General features: G+C 41.2%; 1 protein-coding gene across 5 annotated transcripts; it reads left to right on the forward strand.

Moving 5' to 3' along the window:
* Positions 1-267: 267 nt before the first annotated feature.
* On the forward strand, positions 268-22171 carry GTF2H1 (general transcription factor IIH subunit 1). 5 transcript variants are annotated; one of them, XM_014252093.2, is made up of 16 exons: positions 268-366; positions 2432-2890; positions 4127-4295; positions 6110-6302; positions 8669-8831; positions 10495-10588; positions 11252-11401; positions 12296-12375; positions 13679-13809; positions 14863-14950; positions 16254-16342; positions 17202-17319; positions 18101-18191; positions 19608-19723; positions 20651-20743; positions 21289-22171. In XM_014252093.2, the coding sequence occupies exons 2-16, from the start codon at positions 2873-2875 to the stop codon at positions 21373-21375; spliced, it is 1680 nt and encodes a 559-aa protein (XP_014107568.1). In that variant the 5' UTR covers positions 268-366; positions 2432-2872; the 3' UTR covers positions 21376-22171. The 5 variants fall into 5 exon arrangements, with proteins under 5 accessions (XP_014107568.1, XP_005522373.1, XP_014107569.1 ...); XM_005522316.3 differs by lacking the exon at positions 2432-2890 and having other exon boundaries at positions 271-366; XM_014252094.2 differs by lacking the exons at positions 268-366; positions 2432-2890 and adding an exon at positions 411-567.
* Positions 22172-23558: the final 1387 nt, after the last annotated feature.

The following is a 23558-nucleotide window of genomic DNA, read 5'->3' on the forward strand; positions in this document are numbered from 1 at the left end:
GGGCCTGCGCGGACGGGTGACGGCGGGGGACGGGCCGGGCCGGGCGCGGCGGGGATGGGGGCGGGGGGGCGGTACCGGTACCGGTTTAATGCCGCGTAACGGCCCCCTGCGCGCGCCCCCGTCATGGCGACGGGGGAGCGGCCGCCACGTGACCGGGGGAGGGGCGCCGGCGCCACGTGACCGCCGGGGATGCGCGGCGTCGGAGCCGCTCCTCTGTCACGTGGTGCGGGCCCACCCCCCCCCGGCGCCCCGTGGCCCGTCCCGGTCACGTGTCCGCCCCGCCCGCCCCATGGCCCCGGCGGCGGCCGCGGCCCGACCCCCGTAGCGCCGCTCCCACTCGGAGCAGCTCCCGGCGCAACCCGCACGGTAAGAGCCGTCGGCGCGGGGCGCGGGGGAGTGGTGGCGGCGGGCAGGCCGCGGAGCGCGGTCCGCATACGGCCGCTCTGCCCTGGCGATCCGTCCCCGGGGGCGGCGGGACCGCGTCGCGATGGTGCTGCGGCGGCCTTCGGCCTCCGGCGCTTCCTCCCTGCCCGGCGGACGTGTGACGGTGGTCGGGCCGGAGCTGCGGTGAGGGAAGGGACGAAAGGGGCGGCGGCACCGCCGATCTGCGCTCCCCGGGGCCGCGGGGGGTGGCGGGCAGATGGCAGCGCTGCGCCGGAGGCACCGCAGCCGCGGGCACCGGGCTGCGCCCCGGCGCTTGGCCCGGTGCAGGCGGCACACAAAGAGGTGCCGTGGCAGCGCCTTCCCCGCCTGCTGCCGGGGGGCCGGGCAGACCCCGACGGGACCGTGCGGGTGTCCTCGGGCCCGTCTCGTGGCAGGGTGACATCCCTCCCGGAGTGCAGGCGATGCCGATCGGGGGAAAGCCGGGCTGGCCCCTCAGGACCGTGTATCCCCCCCGCCGTGCCCAGGACAAGCGGCAGTGCTGCCACCTCTCCATCCCGCTGACAGATCCCTGCCACCCCTCGGGGTGCTGCTCTGCCCGCTCCCGGACCTGGCAGCGTCTCTGTGCCGCTGCGGGTCAGACCGGGCCATTGGCACAGATATTCCATGATTCTGCTGTTGCCTGCGGGGAGCGGAAGCCTAGCAGCAGCAGCAAGGCCTCCATTGATCTGTCAGAGCTTGCCTGCCAGCCCGTGCCCACCCTGGCCAACTCAGGATTAATTAAAACGTGCAAACGTTTCCTTTATTTCTGCTCAGAATTCGACAAAACCATTGTGGGAAGAGACTGCAATGAAATGCTGATAATGGAGAAACCTGGTCTTAAAAGTGGTTAGGAAGATTCACTGCAATGGAGGAAGGATAGCTGTTGGAATTTGATGGTATTTCTAGAAGCTGTGTGTGCTCCCACAAAGCTAGGAGGGGTGGGCTTGTGGGTGGATAAGCACACAGAACATTTCTTTTGGTCTGTGCCAACACTGAAGCTTCCTGATAGACCTTGCCCATTGTAAGCTGCATCTGAAATTAACATCCCCAAGACAGTCCTGATGACAAGTTGTACGTCATGGTTCCAAGTGCTTTTAGAGCTGTTGACCAAGCCCTGCTGCTGGGGAATTTAAAATAAACTGTCTGACCTTCCTATTCTGGAAGATACTTGAACCAGCAGCTGAAGAACACTAATGCTGCAGCAAATTAAAATTATCACTTAAAGCCGCAAAATAAAAGCATTTCTCTGTATGCATGTGGCAGTTCTTGCCCTGCACAGCAGCAGTGTCATCCTCCACAGTACTGATTGCTGGAAACTTCAGATGTTAAATGCAGAGGTTATGAGATTTAGGCAGACACAAATACATCATTGATGGCTCTCTGCTGCATAGTAAGCCTTACATGTACAAAAAAGAAAAAAAAAAAGGGAACCTGAGCTGTGTACTGTGTGTGCTTTGCTTAGCAAGGATGTAGCCTTCCCTGTAGGAGACAGGGAATGGAATCCTGAAGCAAGAGTCCTATTTTAGAATTTTTTCCTGTACTTATTGTAACACAAAGCCATTTTGTTTCCATTAGTGACAGACAGTAACCTTCCTAAATCCCTATTTTTTATTTCTGAGGTACTGTTCTAAAGACAGCTCAGGATTTTTTCTCCATTTTGGGTAGTGTTTACTGTGCTTGTGAGTTGTATCATCCCACTACCACTGTAAATTACTGCAGGAAAAAGGAAGTACACCAGTGACAGAAAGAAGAACAGCATGAACCAGCGTGCTCACCCTCCCAGAAGGTGGAATGAGCCACTTGTGGGATAATTGTGCTCTCACAGATTGCACACTGCAGGGTACTAGAGTGGCTCTAAAGGAGAAGTTGGTAGCTGCTTATTCTTTGCTTCTGTAGTTGAAAGACTGGGTGCAGGTAGGTGAAATGGCGTGGTAGAAAAGCAGAGAAACTGGCATCAGAATGAGCCTGACTGTGGAAATGCTTTCCTTTTTCTTTCTGTTCTGTACAGGTTTAATTCCTTTGTATTCTGTGGCTTTGCCTCCCCTGCATTGGATAATAATGACCCTAAAGGACTATAAAGTAACAAAGAGAGAAAAACATCAAATCTCTAGTCTTGCACGTGGTGAGGTTTCCAGTCTCTGAGAGTCTGTGCCTTTTTCCAGTAAGGATAAGGTGCTGATGAGACTGCAGACCTGCAAAAGGAAACTACATAAAATGGTTGTGTGAATAGCACTGAAAGGGAATAATGCTGCTGGGAGACTGCAATGGATTATGCTAGGGTACAGTCCTGAAATGATGCCATGCAGTTTTCTTTGAGAAAGAAGTATTACCAAGGATGCTCTGAATGTGGCACAGCGTGTTCTAGTGACTGCTGCAGTGGTGCTGATGTGAAAACCCCACATTCAGCTCAGCATGACTGAACTTTATAGCAAAGCCTTGGATTGCTGGAATGGTGAAAGAGCGAAGTGTAAGTGCAGAGCCCTTTTGCCATTATGTCTTTCTATCTACTGCGTTACTTAACTCATTTGCACAGGAGCTTGTAAGACTTCTGCTGAAGAGAATGTTGTGCTACTGTCCAAATTGTCAGAATAAAATGCCTTATCATTCTGCTGGTTGGTGTTCTGTTGTTTTTTATGGGGTTTTTTAAGAAGAAAAGAAATATGTGGATTTAAATGCTTAGAACTACCATTTTGTGATACCTGCTAGTAGTGTGATAGCTGATGCAGATTACAGTCTGAACTTTGGCGTGGGTCCCAGCAAATATTACAGGTGTTCTAAAGCACATGAAACATCCACATCAGCATTTGAAAAATATTATTTTGCATATCAGTAGTAAAGGTTATGATACACAAAATACAACAACTGGACGTACTAAATATTTTCAGCAAACTTACCAAATATGTACATTTTTGATAAGTGTACCAATGGTATGTTTGACAGATTGTAGTAATACTCGCCATCCTTTATCTCTTGAAAAGTTTAAGGCTGAAGGGTGGACCTGGAGAGAGGAATGATAGTGACTTCTGGGGAGAACAATGCAGCAAATATTCAAAGGCTTGTTGGTTTGAGGCTGCTGACAGAATTATCATTGTGCTGCAATAGGTGTAACATTAGTTCCTCAGGCTTTGGAGGAGAGGGACTGGCCAGCTGCAGTCAAGCGTACAAAACATTGTTCAAGCCTTGGGCAAAACCCATCACAAGAAGAACACCCGAATCTTACTGGACTCTTTAGCACAGTGAACTGAAAATCCATGATTTTTCACATACCTTGTATCCTTCCCTTTTCTGAAATGACTTAGCATCTGCCATTCCCACTGAAGAAGGGAATTGCTGCCAATGCCAGAGGAGATCTGGAATTTGTCATTGCTTAGCTTCAATATTCCTCTGAACTTGAAAAACCAGTAAAGGGACAGAAAACAGGAAAATTTAGTCATCAGTTTAAATGTAACATTTGTGGGTCTTTTACTGGATCAAAAGCAGTATCAGCAATATAATTAGATGAATTATTTAGGTAGCTGGGAGTATTTTGTTTAAATAAATTTGCTGATTGTATTGAAAGAGGGGAGGATGTTTATCTGAAATACTCCCAAAATGATATAGGCATGAACATGTGGGCTGTAATACTTCAACATAGATAGGAGTAGTGAAAGAGTTACAGCAAAAATAATTGCAGCTAATCAGCTCAACTGTATGTTTTTAATAGCTCATTGTAGCCACAATGGCAACATCATCTGAAGAAGTGTTGCTGATAGTGAAGAAGGTGCGTCAGAAGAAGCAGGATGGGGCCCTGTACCTGATGGCTGAGCGCATTGCGTGGGCACCTGAGGGCAAGGACCGCTTCACCATCAGCCACATGTATGCAGACATCAAATGTGAGTGAACACTCTCCTGCTGCAGGCAGCGCTGCTGCCATGGATTTCTAAATATCATACAAAGCTCACCGGCCATATAATGCTACCTAGAGCTACCTCAGGAAGCTTGAGAGGTCCTGGATCTCTGGCCAGGCTACTCTGTAGCAGCAGAGACCAGGACTGTGGTAAAGTATCACCAGCTTAAGGATGCTACCACAGAACTTCTGTAGTCTTCACATGTTTATGCTGCATTTACTATTAACTTTGATAAACTTCTGTAATAAATTGAACAGAAAAATAATCTATGCCATATGCTTGTGGAGGGAAGGGTGGGAGGAGGATCAAGGAAGCGTAAAGGATTTTCAGTCTAACACAGAAACTATCTGGCATGTCATCTGTTTAACTCAGTATCTAAAGCTGTTTCGTTTTTCATATAAAATGAACTCAGTTTTATTTTCATCCAACAGACCATAGTTTCAGAAGTGTCAGCTTCTGTAGTTTGGCCTAGCTAGTAACATTCTAAATAAGCATTTGCTGTTGCAATGGCAAAGTACTTACAAGTCAAAACTAAACACTAAATGTCTATAGCATGCTTTCTGGCTCCAATTAGTGCTCATATTTCACATGCTCTAATGCCAAAGAAGGAGTAAAAGGTAAGTTCTGTGCGTCACTTTGTAGTGCTTTAGTAATTATTGCTGTTTAAAGTCACATACAAACACTGCAGTATGATCAAAAGGGTGTGATGAATCAAAACTAAGATGATCTTTTCTTAAATTTGAAAGTGATAAGAAGTTAAAAGCCCCATTCACCTATAATAATCAACTTTGTGAAGGTTTTATTTAGCTATTAACTTACACTTACGCAGCTTGTATTATATAAATATACATGTATAGGCATTGAAGTATTTTCAACTTAGATGAAAGATGTATTTTTTTTCATCTGAAATAAAAAAAGGGTGAGATGTATTTGTAAATTTGTAATAGAGAAGGTGATTTAGTGTTGACATCTGGTTCCTGTCTCCCGCTTGCTTTAGGGAAAGGGCTGATACTAAAAGTTAGGTTAGTGCCATTTGCAGTGCTTCACTGAAGTCACTATAGCACAGCAGTACATAAGCATGTATTCATAAGGATACATAAGTGCCCCGGCCTCTGCTCCCTCTGGTTATGAGGAGGGAAGCAGCAATTAGATTTTTCTTATCTGAGTCATGAGGGTGTAGTAGTACCTTGGAGGCATTGGTGATTGACTTGGAGAGCACTAGTGGCTAACTGCACTTAGCTCACCACTGGAAACTGGGATCCTGATGTGATCTTACCCACCCTACCTCTGCTTTACTGCTGGTGTCCTTCAGCAGGAGCCGGGCCAGCTGGAAAAACAAAAGGGGGTGCTTTTCAGTGGATCATTTCCTTGGTTCAGCTTGCTGCACAAACACTAGCAATCATACAAGAAATGCTGCAGGAAGAAGTAGAAAGGGGGAATGAGGTCACCTTTCAGCAGCAGCCTGGATTGGTTCCAGGTTAAAGTGTCTAGGTGATGGCAGCCTCATTTGCTGCAGTTTTCTAATGGATGCTGTGGGGAATGCAAAGATGAATCAGGACTCCTGAGCAGGAGCTGAAGGATATTGAGCAACAGGCTGCTACTGTCTGTGTCTTTTAGAGTGAACAAGGTGCAGGGTTCAAACTAATTCAAGGGGAAAAACACTGTTCCCTTTTCTCAGCTGCAGTTCACATACAGGATAATGGTTTTTAATTGGATGATGAGAATAACTGCTTATAAGCAAATACTCCAGGGAAGACAGTTTCTTGTAAAAACTTACTGTCTGTCTCTCTCTAATCTAGGCCAGAAAATCAGTCCAGAAGGTAAAGCTAAAATTCAGCTGCAGCTGGTATTGCATGCAGGGGACACAACCAACTTCCACTTCTCCAATGAAAGCACAGCAGTGAAGGAGCGAGATGCGGTCAAGGATCTTCTTCAACAACTGTTGCCCAAGTTCAAAAGGAAAGCTAATAAAGAACTTGAGGAGAAGAACAGGTAAAAGGATAGCAGCCTAAAAGTTTGTTGGGTTTTTTTTTTCCTTCTGACTGTTAGCTAACTTTTTATTTCACCATCATGAATGATACAGCCCTTGTTTCCCTAGTAAAAATCTCCCTGCTTTCAATTTCGAGGCAGTTCCTTGAGACTTGCATAACTGTCACATGTTGAGACTACACTTGTGTGCTTAGTGACACGTTCCTGAGGTGTAAAGGCAGCCAGTCTGGCTGCCACCCGGTCTTTTTTATCCATAGCTATGAGAGGAGACCACCCAACTAGAAGTCTGTCTCTTTAGTCTTCTTAAATATATATGTATCAATTGGAAAAGCTGCTTGAAAGATTTTTTTTTCCTTTTCCAGAAATTTTGTGGAGCCTGGTGATTTGTTATTCCTCCCCATACAGCCCCATTTGCCCCTCAAATATTTTCTGATGTTTTATAGACTACTAAATTGGTAGATATTTTCATGCATCTCACTTGAGAGGCTGCAGTTTGTCATTTGGCATACAGGATGTTTATTTTAAGAAATGTTTTGAGAAGATGTTGAGGACGTAAGTCCTTTTCCCAAATGGACTCTTGAGATACATTTCCATTCCTTTAAAATGTTTGTTAAACTAGTCCCTGTGGCTGCAGAGCTCTTTTCTCTGCATCTCCCCTGATGAATTTCACTTCATTCTAGTGTCTGCTGTGAATCCTATGTCTCATGGCTTCCATTTCCAAAGACTGCTCTAGTTCTGAACATAGTTAAGTTAAAGCTAGGTTTTTCAAAACATGAGAGCATTGACTGATGGTACAGACTTGATCTTAACAAGGAGATTTCCCAGCAGAAGGGCAAGAGCCCTTGTGCTGCAGCTGTGACACAATCAGGATTAACTGGTTCCAGTACTGCCGCAACCACTAAGGTCTGCAGCAGTGCAGCCTGCTTTGGCACTGTTCCCATACTCGTTTCTTTATGCTATGTGCCTTATTTCTGACAGTATTGATGCTGAGAACACCAGCAGTCTTAGCTCTGAATCTTTGCTTCCTTAAATGGAGTTCTATAGCATCACACCATGAAGTACCTGGAGCTTTTCTAGTTACAGAAAAGCCAGAATCCCTGCATGTACTCAGCCATAGTTTGTTCTCTTGATTAGAAGTCCAAGTCTGGTGATGAGGTTTCATTAGATTAATTGCAAGAGATAAGGCAGAAAAGATCCAGCCTGTTGTGGAAGGGTACATCCAGAGGCATTTCCTCCATTTATTGATATGTGGGAGTTGGGTATGTACCAAAATTCCAAGCTTTAATGAAATAACCAGAATAACAGACTGCTCTCAGCTGCACTTACATGTAAGAATTGCCACTAATTCATACTTGTGACAATAAAAAAAACTGGAGAAATCCTGGTATTTAAAACATAATAGGGATATCCTGCCACAAAGCTTTCATTTCCACCTCATACTACTTCATCCTTAAAGCAGCTAAAGGTTTTCATTCTGTCCAAATTGCAGTTTATCCCTAGACCATGTATCCATAAGACTCCTGATTTTTTCATTGTTTGCAATTGATCAAGACCCTGAGGTAGATGCTGGTGAGGTTACTGACAGATTGTGAACACACATGCACACCTCCCTGAAAATAGCCCAGTGGGTTTCTAATAAGGTACACAGCTGTAAAAACAGCTGCTTTAACATGAGTGAAGATTCAGGTGCATAGTCTTTACATTTTGGATAGTGATACCTGATATCTGGATGATAACTTTTGTAAACATTGCTCCCTGGTGGAAGTAGTGACATGGAATGTGTCTCACACTTGTGCTGTGTCTGATTAAGGGATCAAGATCCTACTGTTACCACACAAACATAAATGAACAACCATTGGGGTAATATGTTTTAAGGGATCTTATTCCATACATATTTTGTGATCTATACTCTTACACTAGAATAGAGATCTGTAGCTACTGGGTTTTAAAATCTTAAACTGAGGGTTGGACAACGCTGAAATCTTGTTGGTTTTGGTTTTTTTTTCTCCCCCATCATACTTCTGTTATGGAACAGCGAGAATAATCATTTTACAGTTCAGGAAATTCCAGTCCTGGTGTGCAAAGACACAAAAACACTGCAGAATATTTTAAGACAAGACACAAATCCCTCATTAACTTTTTCTTAGGCATTACTGTTTCCTAGCTTTCAGTGTTAACATCCGTCTCTTAAGTCTTTTCAGACAAACAGTGCTATTAACATTGGTTGTTTACATAGTCTTGTTAAGAAATGCACAGCATTTTGAAAGAAAAGTTGGTTTCTGTTCTTTTTGTGAACTTGTGTTAGTTGTGGAAATCCTAGTGATTTATTCTTCACTGTTTCAATTCTATTCATTACATTTTTTTACCAGAATGCTGCAAGAAGATCCTGTTTTGTTTCAGCTCTATAAAGACCTTGTTGTGAGCCAAGTAATCAGTGCTGAAGAATTCTGGGCCAACCGTTTAAGCCTGAATGCAGGGGATAATTCTGCAGCACCTCATAAGCAGGATGTGGGCATCTCTGCAGCATTCCTGGTATGTTGAACCTTTAACTTATAGGCTATTAGACCAAACAAATTGGGGAAAGTGAGAGTTATGCTCATGCACTTTATTCCCATATATATAAATGTACTTTCCTGGTTCTTCAACATCTCTCTGCTACTCCAAGTGTAAAGGAGGGAAAAAAAAGTTTCCTGCTAATCTGGAACCTCAAAATTTTGTCAGTTTAAAGATGCCCAATTTGAACTTTAAATTGCCTATAGGCAGACGATGTTTGTCCTGCTGCTCTTCCTTCTGTTATACCAGATGTGAATATATCACATCACTAGATTAAAGTGTATGAGCTCAGCAAATTAAAAAGCATAATCTATGGCAGCATTGACATGCATAAATGAACCTTTCAACATAAGGGTTTTATTTCCTTCCCAATTTTTTAAACCAATACATGCTTTCAGCTACTTGAAGAACAACTTGTGTATCTGGAAGCTCATTCTGTCTCTCTTTTTGTCTAACTTTCAGTTACTTTTCCCATTTGTAGAAACTATGCTTCAGTAATTTCAGTGCAGTCTAAAAGTAATTTAGGTACAACTTCAGATTCCTCACACAGAGACATGTTTCTGCTTCTGCAACAAAATTCACAGATGGGAATCTTTAGATGGAATCCCACTTCCACCTTTGTAATGACACACAGTAGGTTTGGGAGGGAAAGAGGAGGTAGGAATTGTTTTAATTTAGTTGCTGTACAACCACTTGTTTTTTTCTCTCCCTTGGAAATACCTGAATCAGTTGCCAAACAAATCTGACTGATCTGATTTCATGTCTCCCATTATTCTTACACCTTAATGTTAAAAAAAAAACAAACCACAATGAAGAGTAAACCCACCAAAGCTTCAAAACGGAAGCGTTTTTAAACTAACTGGTTATGTTTGTGTCCTCTGCATTTGTGAAGAAGAAAACGTCAGATATATGTATGTCCCAATTAATGTTAAATCTGACTGGCTGTGCTCAGAATGAGAGTTAGCCTAGGAGGAAGGTGGTACAGAAGCTGGGCTTGAGGTACACAGGAAGAGGAGGAAAAGGCAGCAGCCTGGGCAGTCATGTAGTTTTCCTGTTTCTGAGAACTGGACAGAACACTCGCCTTCTCCAGAGCTTCCTAAAGAGATCACTGAGATCTAAGTTCAAAGTTCTGACTAAAGCTAACCCTGAAGCTTTAAATTCAGTGTTATCAGTTATACTAAGATGTTTTTAGTGTACAAGGGAATAAGGTGCAAGAGCCATAAATCCTTTTTTGTCACTTCTTTATAGACGCTGATTATTCATTAGCTGAATTGTTGAGTGAATAAAACATGAGGTATATACAGTATCCTTACTTAGTTTTACTTTTACTTGACACAAGGATAAACATAAATTAATTAAGCATACCTTGTTTTGACCATTGGAGTGCTCCTTGCTTTCTAAAGTCTGCAGTCTGCTTGTTAAATCATCCCTTAAGTGGCAAATATAATAAAGTAATTCATGTTTTCTTGTTCATTCTTCATTCTAAAATTACTATGTATGATCAAATATGCTATGGATTACTGGAGGAAGAAAATTATTTTGCCTGCAGCAGACCTTGCTTGCAAGATGACAGTTCTTTTCCTTCTCCAGTTAGAGAAAGCATCCAGACATGACTGTTTTTTTCCCGTGTGCTTTTTCTCAGGCTGATGTACGGCCTCAGACAGATGGCTGCAATGGGCTGAGGTACAACTTGACTTCAGATATTATTGAATCTATATTTCGGACATACCCTGCAGGTAAGAGCAGTGTTTTATGTAGCAAACACATCCATTTAAGATTGGTCTTTTTACTTATTGGAGAAAGACTAAAATATTAGTCTGAGCCTGGAAGTATAAGGGACTATATCTTCCAGTCTTCTGGATAATTTTCCCTGTCTCATTAGAGGGATGGGAAGAAGCATATGTTCTTAAAACATATGTTTCATAAGTTTGAGAAGTTTCATAAAAGCATAAAATACATTTTTGAAATGAAAATTTGATTTTATTAAATGAAAAAAATTCAACTTGTGTTGAATTTTTGTTTTTTAAATTGAGAGTAAATGCGTGAGTCCATGATACTCTTCTACTCAGTGTTCCAATTAATTGTTATTTTGAAATCACCTTTGGGAGGAAAAGAACCTGATTTCCATAATTTCCTGTGCACTGTAATGAACATTGATTAATTTTGGCCCCTAGTGTGGGGGCAGTTCAAGAGTGTTCAGGCCACTGTTGCATCCACTTTTCAAAGCTTTACAGGCATAAATGAGTATCTGTTTGCTCATGCTTAACTACTGCAGTCCCTTCCATTTAATAAGAATGGAGGCAGCCAGAAAGCAAGGAAGCCATCAAAGAAACGGTGACATAAAATACCATGTTAAGATTTGTGGAACACTTTGTAATTGTTCTGGGTTTTGTTCACAGTGAAAATGAAATATGCAGAAAATGTTCCACATAACATGACTGAGAGGGAATTCTGGACACGGTTTTTTCAGTCTCATTATTTTCATCGGGACAGGCTCAATACAGGCTCAAAAGACCTATTTGCAGAATGTGCCAAACTGGATGAGAAAGGTAAGGTGGTTGTCTCTGAAAGCTACAGTTGTTCATGGAAAGTTAGCTAAAGCTTTGTCATTCTGAGTATGTTTCATAATGAAAGCATTTCTGGGAACAAAGTAGCCTTTGGAAAGTGGCAGCACTAGAAGTAAGCTTTACTACAAATTCTATAATATGCCATCCTGGTAGATTGATGATGTGCCATCAGTTACTATGGAATAATTTTGTGTACACAATAGGTTTTGTCTTGTAGTATGTGCACAATTTACAACAGGTACAGCTTTTGTTATAGATGGGGTTTTAGTAAGTGAGCTTCCTGTTAGTCCAGATTTTCCAGAGGAGTTGCCATCCTTGTTCTCTGTCAGTCTTAGAATCTGAAATTCTAAAATATTATCTGACTCAAGTTTTTTATTAACTTTTGAGAGAGGTTTGTGATGATACAAAAATGTGGGGAGTTGGGATCACTTACCACAATTCCATAATGTGTATTTTGGCTAACGGAAGCCTTCTATTAGGAATGCAAAACTATTTTCAACTCAAAGGTATCACCAGATATAAACTGTCATACTACACAGGCAGGGCAGCAGAACAGTGCCAAAATTAGAAGAAACATAATTTTGGTTTCCCATTTCCCACTACTATAACTGCATCTCAATTTATTTTTTTTAATCAGTGTTCAGTGATGTGTGGAAATTGGTGAAAACTGGGCTAATTAGTAGGAAGATGTTTTGGTGTAACTTCCCACATTTATTGCTTATTTTAAATTGAACTTTGAAAAGGGTTTAAAGTTTTAGTCCCAGTGTTATTTGTATTTGTATTTTTTTAAAGATTAAATATAACCTAGTGATCCCATAGTTATTCTACTTGTTTAGATACAGTTTTTCCATGATTTTTAAAATTTGTTTCACACAGGCTTAAAAGCAATGGTGTCTCAAGGAGTGAAAAACCCTCTGATAGATTTAACAGCTTTGGAAGATAAAACATTAGATGAAGTAAGTACTTGGGGGAAAAACACCAGGAAACAAACAAAAAATCCGAAAGGAAACCATACCCCTTCCTTAGTTACATTTAAGTGGATCCTTTTTTTAAAACCACTACAAATGCTAATTTTAAAACCCTTACTAGGCAGTTGTTGGGTATTCAACATTCATACTATTGTGTGTGTATAGGGCAATTGAGACTGTGCCCATGGACCTATGTGGTCACATCTGCCTTGGTGTGCAGAGTGTAAATACAGGACTTCCCTTTTTTAAAGAATTACTCTTTCATTTGGCTTTTTTGTCTAAAGTGAACTTTTTGCGGTTTTTCCTACCTTTTAGACTGTGACAATGTACAGAAGAGTAGCGCAAAATAGGAAAAAGTCTGGTTTGTTCTTACTTTGAACATTGCTACTTGATTTGGCCTAACTGAAGGACACTTTATACAGGATTCATTGTTTAACTTCAAATACCTTTTTTTTGCTAAAATTATGGCTAACTGGAGCTATTACCTGCCTCCAAGAACAAGTTAAAACAATTCATATCAGTGGTGTACCATAACATGAAGTAACTTAGAGATGTGCTTTTCTGAAGGTGATTTAACTGAAACTGTTCAGTTGTAGTTAATAATGAAGCTGCATTTCTAAGTTTTTTGGTGGTGGTTTTTTTTTTTTTATTTCTTCTTTTTAATTTTCTTTTTGTGGGAGTTGTCCAAAGCTAGCAGCTTGAAAATGGACCATGAGTTTAGGACAGGTGTGCTGGAAGTGCTCTGCAAACTGCCCTGCTTTGCTTTTGAGGCAGGTTAACAGCAAGCATGAAGCTGCCCATGGGGTGAAGTGCCACCTGGCAAGTGGGGAACTCTGCCAGCATTTTAAGGCTTGAAGTGTTTTGAATTTTCTAGTGGCATCACATCCTCCTGACAGGTATATTTTAGCCTGTGGGCTGCTGGTGTCCCACTAGATGTAAAAAAGCACTCAGTAAAACAATTGTTGTCTTTCCCTTGCTATCAGTGCCTGTTTTGCACAAGGGATCCTTAATTTTTTTTAGCTAGTTCTGTTTTTACTCATATCATGGCCTTATAAAATTACCTGTATAAGACTTGTTACCTTTCCTCTGACACCTCTAAATTGCCAAGTGTTAGCAGAATAAAATAGTCACTGTAGATTTTTCAAAGTATGAGGAGGAGATGATGGGGGCAAAGGTAGGAAAATGATGCTCTGGGTGATGATGCAGAGGAGGTGGCTTCCTCACTCAAGGGAAAACAGAATTGTCCTGCTGCTGTGGGGGCAGGAGGGAATTAATGTTGTTTTCTTTGTAGGGCTATGGTGTTGCATCTGTAGCCTCTACATCAAATGCCTCAAAGTCCGCTAGAGAAAGTAGCAACGCTGCCATCATAAAACGCTTTAATCATCATAGTGCCATGGTCCTTGCAGCTGGCCTCAGGAAACAGTAAGTTTCAGTGTCGTGTAAAAGATTTTTGGAGTAAATTTTAAGCAATTTCCAAAACAAAAGCACATCTTCAATTATTCATACAACTTTTTATTTTAATTTTTTATGAATTAATTATTTTTCTCTAAAAATGAAAGTACCTCTAGGTTTCATTTTACTTTATGGAAGTTTTTCAGAGCTGTTTGAAATGATGACTGCCATTTTTAACTGAGTTATCATATAAAGCAGATTAAAAAGGAAATAATGTGTCTGCCCTAGATGTCTAGCCCTGGTGAAGGGTGTAGTAGGCTGTAGAAGGCTGTGCTATGTGGAGGTGAGGTCTGGTGCAGGGACTTCCTATTTCCTGCCTTCCAGGAGCAGGTCTGCTGGGGCTTCCTGCAATGTGGCATTGGTGGATCAGATGAAAGACTCCTCAGGTGCAGTACCCTGCCCCTGACCAAAAACACCTGTCAGGTCAACTGCTCTACAGCTGCTTTATGGACAGCCAGCAAGGATTACCACTTTACTCAAATCCTACAGACCTTAACTGTGAGAGATCTCAGTTAATATTTCCTTCTGTTTAGCTGGGCTCCCTCACATCATTCTTCTGTTTCGTACAAATTGAACACTTCACCTTAAGCAATCTCTTCTGGGCAAAGTGTGTTTCTGTTTCTCAGTTCAGAAAGTGACAACAGGATAGGTCTCCTGGAACAGTTGTACTGCAGGGCTCCCAGAGCTCTGCTAATACCCAGTTGCATAACTGTGTATACAGAGTGGTTCTAATTTAGCCATGATTTTGCTGTGTCCCACATGCACTGTTGGCATGCTGCTATTTCTGAAGAGAGGGACCAGCACCTTCCCCTGCTGTTGAATTTCCCCTGTGACAGACAGGGTTAATGTGAGGAGTTGGTTCCTTCTGTCTACATCAATTGATCGAAATTAAGACATAAGGGGAAAACAGTATGTGAACATGCATATAAGGTTTTTGAAACAGATGTATTTACTTTGTCTCTAGCTTGTATCTTAAGTTTCCTGTGAGGTGAATTCTTCTTAATGCTGTTTCTCTATTTTAAGAGAAGCACAAAATGACCATTACAGTGAGACCAGCAGTACGGATGGAAACTCCAGGGATTCAGATTTCTTTCAGCCACCACTGAAAAAGGTATAAAGTTAGCTGCTGTGATTCTAACTGAATGGAACTGGAAGCTCTGTCTCAAAAAATTGCTGAAAGTTCCTTACCTGTTTTATGCCACATCCGAAGTGAAGCTTTTTTAGCCGTGTTCAGAAGTATATAGAATAACAACCTGACAGCCTGTAAGAAGCCTTGTTACCTCCGTTAGTAAACACAAATAAGTTACACATTGAAGTATTGTGCTGTTTATCTCTTCAGTAGTGCCCAATGAAAGTAAAACATTCCAAGATGCTTCAGATTGGACTCAGAAATCCGGTTCTTTCCATTTGCTGCAGTTCTATTTTCAGCCCATTTCCTTTTGTTTTTCTTTCAAATGCCTGAAAACTTCTAGAGAACATCCATCAGAAAAGTATATTGGTGTTCAAGCACCAATATTAACCTGTCAAGTGTGTTGTTTGTAGAGGGGATGATGAAACTGCCACATGACAGCCTTCATCTTATTCAGAAGCTAAAGTGAAGTTGAACTGAGAGTGTAGTGACACCTGGTACAATGAAATACAAGGCAACAGCCTGGTCTAGACTAACCAGAGCAGCTCACAAATTGGAAGAGAGTACTGTAAAGTTTGCTATAAAACTGAATTGAATGCTCTTCCTTGACAGCCTAAACAGAATACGTCAGAGAGACTCAAAACATGGCTATATTGTGAGAAAACCTTGTAGAATACGTGTGTTGTTAGGTGTTTGGGAGTCTTTGACTTCCCTCAAAAGCTGCAAGTTTTACTGAGCAGAAAATTACATAGCAAGACTAAAAGAAATGTGATGAAAAGGGGAGTGAAAAAGTAGCTGGAGAATAGGAGACTTCAAAAATAGTTTTCTAGTTGTACAAAGTCTGATATCACTGTGCTGTTACCTCTCACTGCTAATACTCCACAGCTCTGCTGTCACTAGCTAGCTTGGGGTAATAACTGTGGTTTTAGTCTTAGACTCCTATACACCAGCTATTAAATCATTAGTATTTCTGCTAATCTGGAGTAGGATGGACATAAATAGAGAGCATGAATGATTATCTGTCTTCACTTTTTGGAAGTGGTAGGGACTGCCTAATTTTAGCCAGAATCTGGACAAAAAGCGGTGATGCTAAGTCTTCCAAATGGCCCATCCTGAACACTGGGCATCACTCCCTCTGGAGGGCAGGCATGAGTCATTCCCTACCTGGGTTTTCTTCAATGTTTTAGTAACCCTTCAGCTCAAACTTGGTGCACCAGAAGAAAGCACTGGATGTATGGACTTGTGCCTTCTTTAGTAACATATATCATTATTTGGCTCATTTTAGGTAAAACTGCAGGAGGCCATTGAATACGAAGATTTATCAAAGAATAATAGCGTTAAAACTATTGCACTAAACTTAAAGAAATCTGATAGGTAAGTTAAAATCATGCATAGCTATTTCAGCAGAGCCAGTTTATCAGGGGTTTCATCACAGCCGACACAGGACCAGCTGATTTAGTCCCCACTATACCACACTCAGGTGTGTTACAACTAAGTTTAGAAACCTCATATGAACTTTTGCATAAACCAATTTCCCTTAAATTTGTAGTTTTATTTCTCAGAGTGGTTGGGGTGAGAAGATACACCTGGAGATCCCCTAGTTCAACACCCCTGCCAAATTCCATCTTACTTTTTAGAAGGTTGAGCGTCTGTAAGCTAACCTGAATGACCTTGACATGTAATTTCAGTGAAAGCCCAACAGACCTCTGTTCACAGTTCAGCACATCGTTGCAACTTTCAGTGGAAAAATGTGTTACATATGAAAATATATAGAATTCCAAGAGAAATCCACTCCCAGGCAAAAAGTGCAATTGGGATAGTTGGGAGTGCTCAGTGGTCTAGAATTTTTCTAGTAGTAGCACTCCTGTTTTCTAGACTTTTGAGTTTGAGAACCATAGATGTAACATCAGAAAAGGAGCAATACTACCAGAAAGAGAACAGTCTCAGTTGAAAGTGATGTGAATTGCTCTATTCAAATGGTATTTTAAGAATTTGGTGGCAGGGGTACCTTTTCATTGGCAAAATAATGATCACAGATTTAGCAATAGAAGCTGTGATTTGCTGCCATACCATTCCTGACTCAACCTCTTCCCATGTGGCAATATATTGTACTTTGTCAATAAACAGTGTCAACAGTTGCAAAGCATCTAAAATTAGAAACAGTAGAAGAACTCTCCAGGAGTTTGTTCTCTTGCTTTACTCTTACTAATAACACTTTTTTCTCACTTCACAGGTATTACCATGGTCCAACTCCAATTCAATCACAGCAATATGCAACCAGTCAGGATATAATTAATTCATTTAATAGTATTAGACAAGAAATGGAAGCATATGTACCCAAACTAACTCAGGTATGGAAGTATATTCTAAAAATTTCCATCAGCATTAAAAATTCAAATTAAAAATTCTGTATCTTAGCTTAGCATCTTGATTTCTGTACAGTTTTGTGTCTCATGTCTACTGAAGTTTCAGCTTTTCATGGTAAATTATCTCAAATTTCTGTTAAACTATTTATTTTACAGGTTTAGGTGGTACCTTTTGAGCTGTTATGTTTAAAATCTACACAATAGGAACCTGAGTCATTGCTGATGCTCAGTTATATTCTCCTGTTCCTGCCTTCTTTTGAGGAAATGGTAAAGGTATAAGATAGTAAAGCAGGGTAGTCATGCACAGGCCAGTGTACTGATCCCACCTGGAGAAGTTTAGGAGGCTACAGTGAGCAGATTTTTAACTGAACTGGTCTTTTGCTCCTAAATGCTTAGGCTGTCAGTCTGCTGTGGGCTGCACAGAAGCTCTGTGCTGGAGGGCAGCAAAACCCTGTGGCAAATCTCCTCAGTCAGCATCTGAATTTACCTGCTTGTAAACCTAGTTTGGCCCTAAGTAAAGCAGCCACAATTCTGCTACACTTCTGCATAGTAATGCTCTGTCTTATTTCAGAGTAAATGCACAGCCAGTTCAAGGTCTAGGTAGAGAAAAGGTTATAATTAATTTGAGAGTTTTCACTGCAAACGAGCTATAGCACTTAATTCTGGAGAAGAGCAGAACCTGAACTTCCATGTAGGTGTTCAAGTATTCTTGTTTTAAAAAGAATTTATTAGAAAAAGTGACCAGAAATATTCTTTTTCTGTCCAGGTTCTTTCAAGTGGTGATGCTGCCAGCACTATTGCAGTCCTGTCACCTGGAGGAGCACTTATGCAGGGTGGAACACAGCAAGCCATAAACCGTAAGGATTTGGGATATCTGATGCTTTAATCATGTCCTGTTGCATTGCACAGCACTACTTGGCTTGCTGTTTCATCTCTCCCTTAGAGTATGTTACAATGATAAAGTATGGAAACATGTAGCTGGAGTAGTACTGGGTTACAGCAACAAAAGAAAGGCACCAGCCAGCCACTCAATGGGGGTGGTAATGGCTACACCGGTGCTGAGGCAAGTGAACGAGAGAGCATCTTACACAGCAAGTAACAAAGGAAACACCTGATAGATACCAAATTGTCTAACAGGTACAGGGTTTTACTTGTTCAGCATTTCTGATTTATTTTTTTTCCTGGATTATAGAATACAGCATACTCTGTGAAAACTCTTAAGGAAGGAAAGCCTAGATAATCATCTGAAACTTAAATTTTTTGCAGCCCGCATTTTAATATCCACAGCTTGCTGTGAAAAAAAAGCAACTTGCTTGTACACTGCAAGGGCAAATCAGACAGCCTTTCCTTCTCACACCTCCTCCATTCAATCACCTCTTTCCCTGTTGTCACATTGCTGCCAGTTTGAGTTCCATCTCTTGAGTCTCACAGCAGATGAATCCCTGTTGTCAGGATTTATTAGTTTTCTAGCTTGTCTTGTGTTACTTGGTCTGGAAAGCAGCAGAAAGTAATTCAGACAGGTGAAAGAGCAAGTGTGAGTTCTTTATGGTACTGAAAGAAAAGGAATCAGCAAACAGCAGTGAGGCTTTCTTACCCATCCTGGTTGACATATTGAGTGCTACATTTCACTTTGAGCCTGACCAGCACTTCTTTCTTTTAACTCATCCTGAAATTTAATTCTTCACTGTTCAGGTCGCTGTGCTCATCCTCAGCGACCCCTTGTACTTTTTATTTAGGTTTTTAAGTTGTGGCTCTTTCCTTGTTCTTGAACCCAGTCACCCTTTCTTCTTTAAGGGTGCCTGGGACTTAGTTCTTTTTCTCGTGTCTGGGTTCTTCATCTTCCACATGCTGTAACCATATTGCTAACATAAAATAGAGAGGAAAACTTGAAGTACCCACCACAGAGTTCTTAGCACTGTGCTGTGAAGACAACATAGTGCTGGTGCCAGCAGCAGCACTGCCACACTGTTAGAACAATACAAATATACTGCTTCTAATCCTGGATTGGGTTTGGTGTCCATTCTTTGCCTGGCGTGGATCTCCCTAAATAAAACACAAGCTTCCAAGTATAGAGCCATAAATAGCAGCTGACCTGATCTGACAGCTGCTGATTGTCTTGATCTGATTGCTGCTGAGGTGTGAGGCACCTCAGTGTTCCTCCCAACCAGTCTTTCTGTGACTGTAGGGGAAGTGTATCTTGCTAAGCTCCTTCATTAGACCTAGTTCTCGTTTTTCATTTGAGTGATGTGAAAAAACCCTTTTTCCTGTTGCAGAGATGGTGCCAAATGACATTCAGTCTGAACTGAAACACTTGTATGTGGCAGTAGGGGAACTGCTACGACACTTCTGGTCCTGCTTCCCTGTTAACACACCATTCCTAGAAGAAAAGGTAAGGCAGAGCTTCCTCTTGTGGCCCTGGTTATAATGTGGTTTAGAATGACCATAGTTTAGAATGGCTGTCACTATTGACGTATAGAACTAATACACATGCCTCAAATCCGTACAGCACTTACTCATCCCTAGAACTGAAGGTCACAAAATAACATGAAACCTTCTTTTCTTCAGCAGTTCTGCTGGTACTATTCATTAAAATCATCCTTGTCCCTGCCTCCCTGCTAGCTCCCTTTAGGAGCAGTAGCCACCAGTTTCAAACAGAATGGGCAGCTCAGTTGTAGCTGCTGGGTTCTCATTCCAGTTTAAAACGCAAAAACTAAAACCTCCCTTTCCCAGCTGTAAGAAATAACCTCCTCAGTGACAATACAAGCAAGTTTCCCCTATTCTTCTATCCATTGCAAAAATCACTCTCATGCCTTCAGAAATCACTCTCATGCCTTCAGAACACCCACTGTGTTTTTGAGAACTAAGTTGCATTCAAGGACAGATGTTTGTCTACAGCCAAGTCTATGATTGAAATTATTTTTCTGTTGCTTTTGACCTCACATAGATAACAAAGATAAAAATTTGCATTCAGATACATTCACAAGTCTGCTGCAAAATGTGCCCTGAAAATCCAGTCTTTGCTTGAAGCAAAAGATATTTTGTGAATATCTTGTATCTATTTATAGTGTTTATTAAGGAAGTAATAATCCGAGTGACACGCTGCACTTTCAGTCATACTGCACTTATCTCAAAAATAAATACAGAGAGTTAGAGTCTGATGCTTGAATAACTTTCCTTCCTCAAACTACACAAACTTGAAGTAGCCCCCAGAATTAGTTATAAGGTGTTTTGCTGGAGAATAGTTTGTTACAGGAAATGAAGCTTCTGTCTTACTATAATTCTTGAATATTGTAATACTGGTTTCTGTCTCTCTCAGGTTGTGAAAATGAGGAGCAACTTGGAAAGATTTCAGGTTACAAAGCTCTGCCCATTCCAAGAAAAGATTCGGAGACAATATTTAAGCACAAATGTAAGGGAAAAGTACTGTTTAATTATGTGGGTGCATATTAATAATTTCAGTCTTAACTATGATCAGATGATAGCTTTGTTACTTCTTATCCTAGGGCATTTTTATTTTTTGGTTGACTAGGAAATGGGAAGAGGGAAGTTTGGTACGCAGTTAAGCAGTCATCTCTCCCTGTCCAATTTGCTGAGTGATGCCAGCAACTGACAAGAACTGTAACTTGAAGTTACAGGAGTGATAGAACAGAAAAGGGAAGTCACATTTCATTTTCCACTTCCACCATGAGCAACTTCAGAACCCCACCCATGTCAGATTTGAAGTGGTCACATACTGAATACCAGAACCTACAGCACAATGAGTTGTCACTTCCCCCTGACCTTTCAGCTCAGCAGCTCTCTCTATGGATATTTTGCAAGAGAGCCTCAGGGTCCTTTCTCTGATTTTAGGAAGATTACTAGTAGTGAATAAAGACAAGAATGCACCTGAAAGGGAGGGGAGGGGATCTGTTTTCCAGCAGCTGGGACAATGTTTTCTCCCTTTTCCTGTTTCAGTTGATAAGTCATATAGAAGAGATGCTGCAGACAGCCTACAATAAATTCCACACGTGGCAGTCCCGGCGCATGCTGAAGAAGACGTGAGGGCACATCCTGTACAGGTCTGAGAGCAAAGCCTGCAATAGGGTAGGACTACAGCCTAGGTATGTGCAGATCTTAGAGTTGTTGCAGGAAGACTGCAAGCTGTGGACTTCTGGAAATGATGCTAACTGAACTTGCACATTTTTGAAAAAGAACTGAGATTAAACTTGAAAACTGGGGAGAAAAGGAAGAACCAAAATGGAAGAGCTGAGGCGCAAATATATTTAAAAGACACTGTTTACTGCAGTTACTCAGGAACTGCTTTTGATTTGCATAAAGAGCTGCTTTCAGAAATAAAAAACTTAAAGAGGGTGTATTAATAAAATTTGTTTTTCTGTCTAATTTTTTTTTAAGAAGTGTATGGCACAGGGTAGATCTCAAAAGTTTTTCTTCACTGGATTCTGACATTTTCTTGGGTTCCGTTTGTACTTTCTGCAACAGTTTAACAATGATGTTTTAAAACATAGCTGAGACTGTTTTTGCTTCAAACATCTGGGAGAGTGTAGCTGTCAGAAGACAAGCTCCTGCCATATATATTTCCCCATCAATTGGAAGCAAGAGACATTGCACTGAAAGCTGTTCATGGTCTGGAGTCCCTAAAGGTACACAGGGGCAAAGTTTTGCCTGAAGTCTTCGATTTTTATGCAAAATTTTTTCAGCCATCAGTTTTGCATGTTTCCTTTTGAGTGCAAGTGTGTGCTACTGCAATCTTTTTTTTTTATGGTGGCATTTGTTCTGAGAAGAGAATGCATTTTTAAAAATGAAGTTAAATAAAGTTTCTTACAACAGAAGTAATTTATTTTCAATTCTAAGGCATTTTTTATTTCTTCTCCTAAGTCTGTTTTCCTTCACTCTTTCCTTTTGACTATTATACTGTTTTTGGCGAATTGATAATCATTGCAAAGAGAAAAATGTGTTATTTACAGTGTCCATAGGTATTGGGAATCTGTGCCATACTTTGTTCTAAATAGAAACAGTTCACAGTTTCAGACCAACTTGTCTTGTATTAAATGTGACTTAAATGCAAAGTAACCCCCTTTTCTAGAATATATGCAGATTATGACAACCTTGTATTTTTTGGTCACTTTGACTGGACGAAAGCCCATTATGGGCTACTAAACTTTTTTACTTCAGAATAAATGTGACTGTTAAAGATGTATCTACTACAAAGACAAATCAGACTGACAATATGTATTCAAAGCAAGCACAGCAGTGTGCAGTACAGTAGAAGAAATTCCTCAAACCTGCATGATGGCTTAAGACTACATTTTGGTATGATGCTCAAACATGATAGTATGATGTTGGGTGAATAATTCTTGAAAATTCCTACAGCAGAAAAGATGTATTGGTGTAGCCAAGTGGGTGCTTGTTCTGTGCTCTGCTGCTCCGTTTATGCAAGAGGGGGTTTTTCTTTTTCTAGTGTGTGGAAGTCAGCAGCTTCTTTTGACCCTTTTCTTTCAAAATTTGTATTATGCTATAACATTCTGGTAAAAGCTGTTTCAGTTAAGCATCACTGTGCACCAAAGTCCTGTTCAGAAGTGTGTGCATATTGTTCAGCCTCGTTCCCTGTCTGTTGCTGCAGATCCATGCATGATCCCTGCCCTGCGCCGTCCGGCTGGTTCTGCTACAAGAAGTGACTGGGCTCAACCAGAGATGCCCATTGGTCTTGACAGGGTGAAAATGTCACTAGGAGTAAACAGATGCACTACAGCATTTGGGGGATGAGGTGCACATCTTGTCAAGAGTTACCTCTTGTGAGAACTAAACTTTCTCTAAAATTTAGGCTTAGGGTGGGGCTTTATGAAGCCAAATCCCCTTGTAAGTGCAGGCAGCTCCCAGAAAAAAAAGGTAGTTTTGTTCTCCCCCAGTCCAAAGTATTTGGTCTAGCAATTCTGGGGCCAAATTCCAACTGAAAGCTAACACACCTTTCATCATATCAGAGGGCTAGGATCAAGAAAACAGGTCTGATTTACATTCCAACTGTGCCTGAAGCTATGAACAATGCATTTAAGTATTAGACTGCACTGAGACTTTACTTAAAAAAATCTTAGAAGAGTTTTGAATACGGAACTAATTCACATTTCATTGGAATGTATCTAGTGTTCCTGGAACGAATGGGCGAAATGGTTAACATGGTGAAAAAGTGTCAGTGCATCACAAGAACATTTTACAGCTCCTAGGACTGA

Source organism: Pseudopodoces humilis, chromosome 7, assembly GCF_049639895.1.
Source record: "Pseudopodoces humilis isolate 2021_Gansu_Grassland_sample_001 chromosome 7, ASM4963989v1, whole genome shotgun sequence".
NCBI classification, from domain to species: domain Eukaryota; kingdom Metazoa; phylum Chordata; class Aves; order Passeriformes; family Paridae; genus Pseudopodoces; species Pseudopodoces humilis.

What these genes read in the sequence shown, in the direction of transcription:
- GTF2H1 (XM_014252093.2), top strand. An exon ending in GAACTTGAGGAGAAGAACAG is followed by an intron (nt 6,303 to 8,668) that starts GTAAAAGGATAG and finishes TTTTTTTACCAG; the next exon opens with AATGCTGCAAGAAGATCCTG. An exon ending in AAGATAAAACATTAGATGAA is followed by an intron (nt 12,376 to 13,678) that starts GTAAGTACTTGG and finishes TTTTCTTTGTAG; the next exon opens with GGCTATGGTGTTGCATCTGT.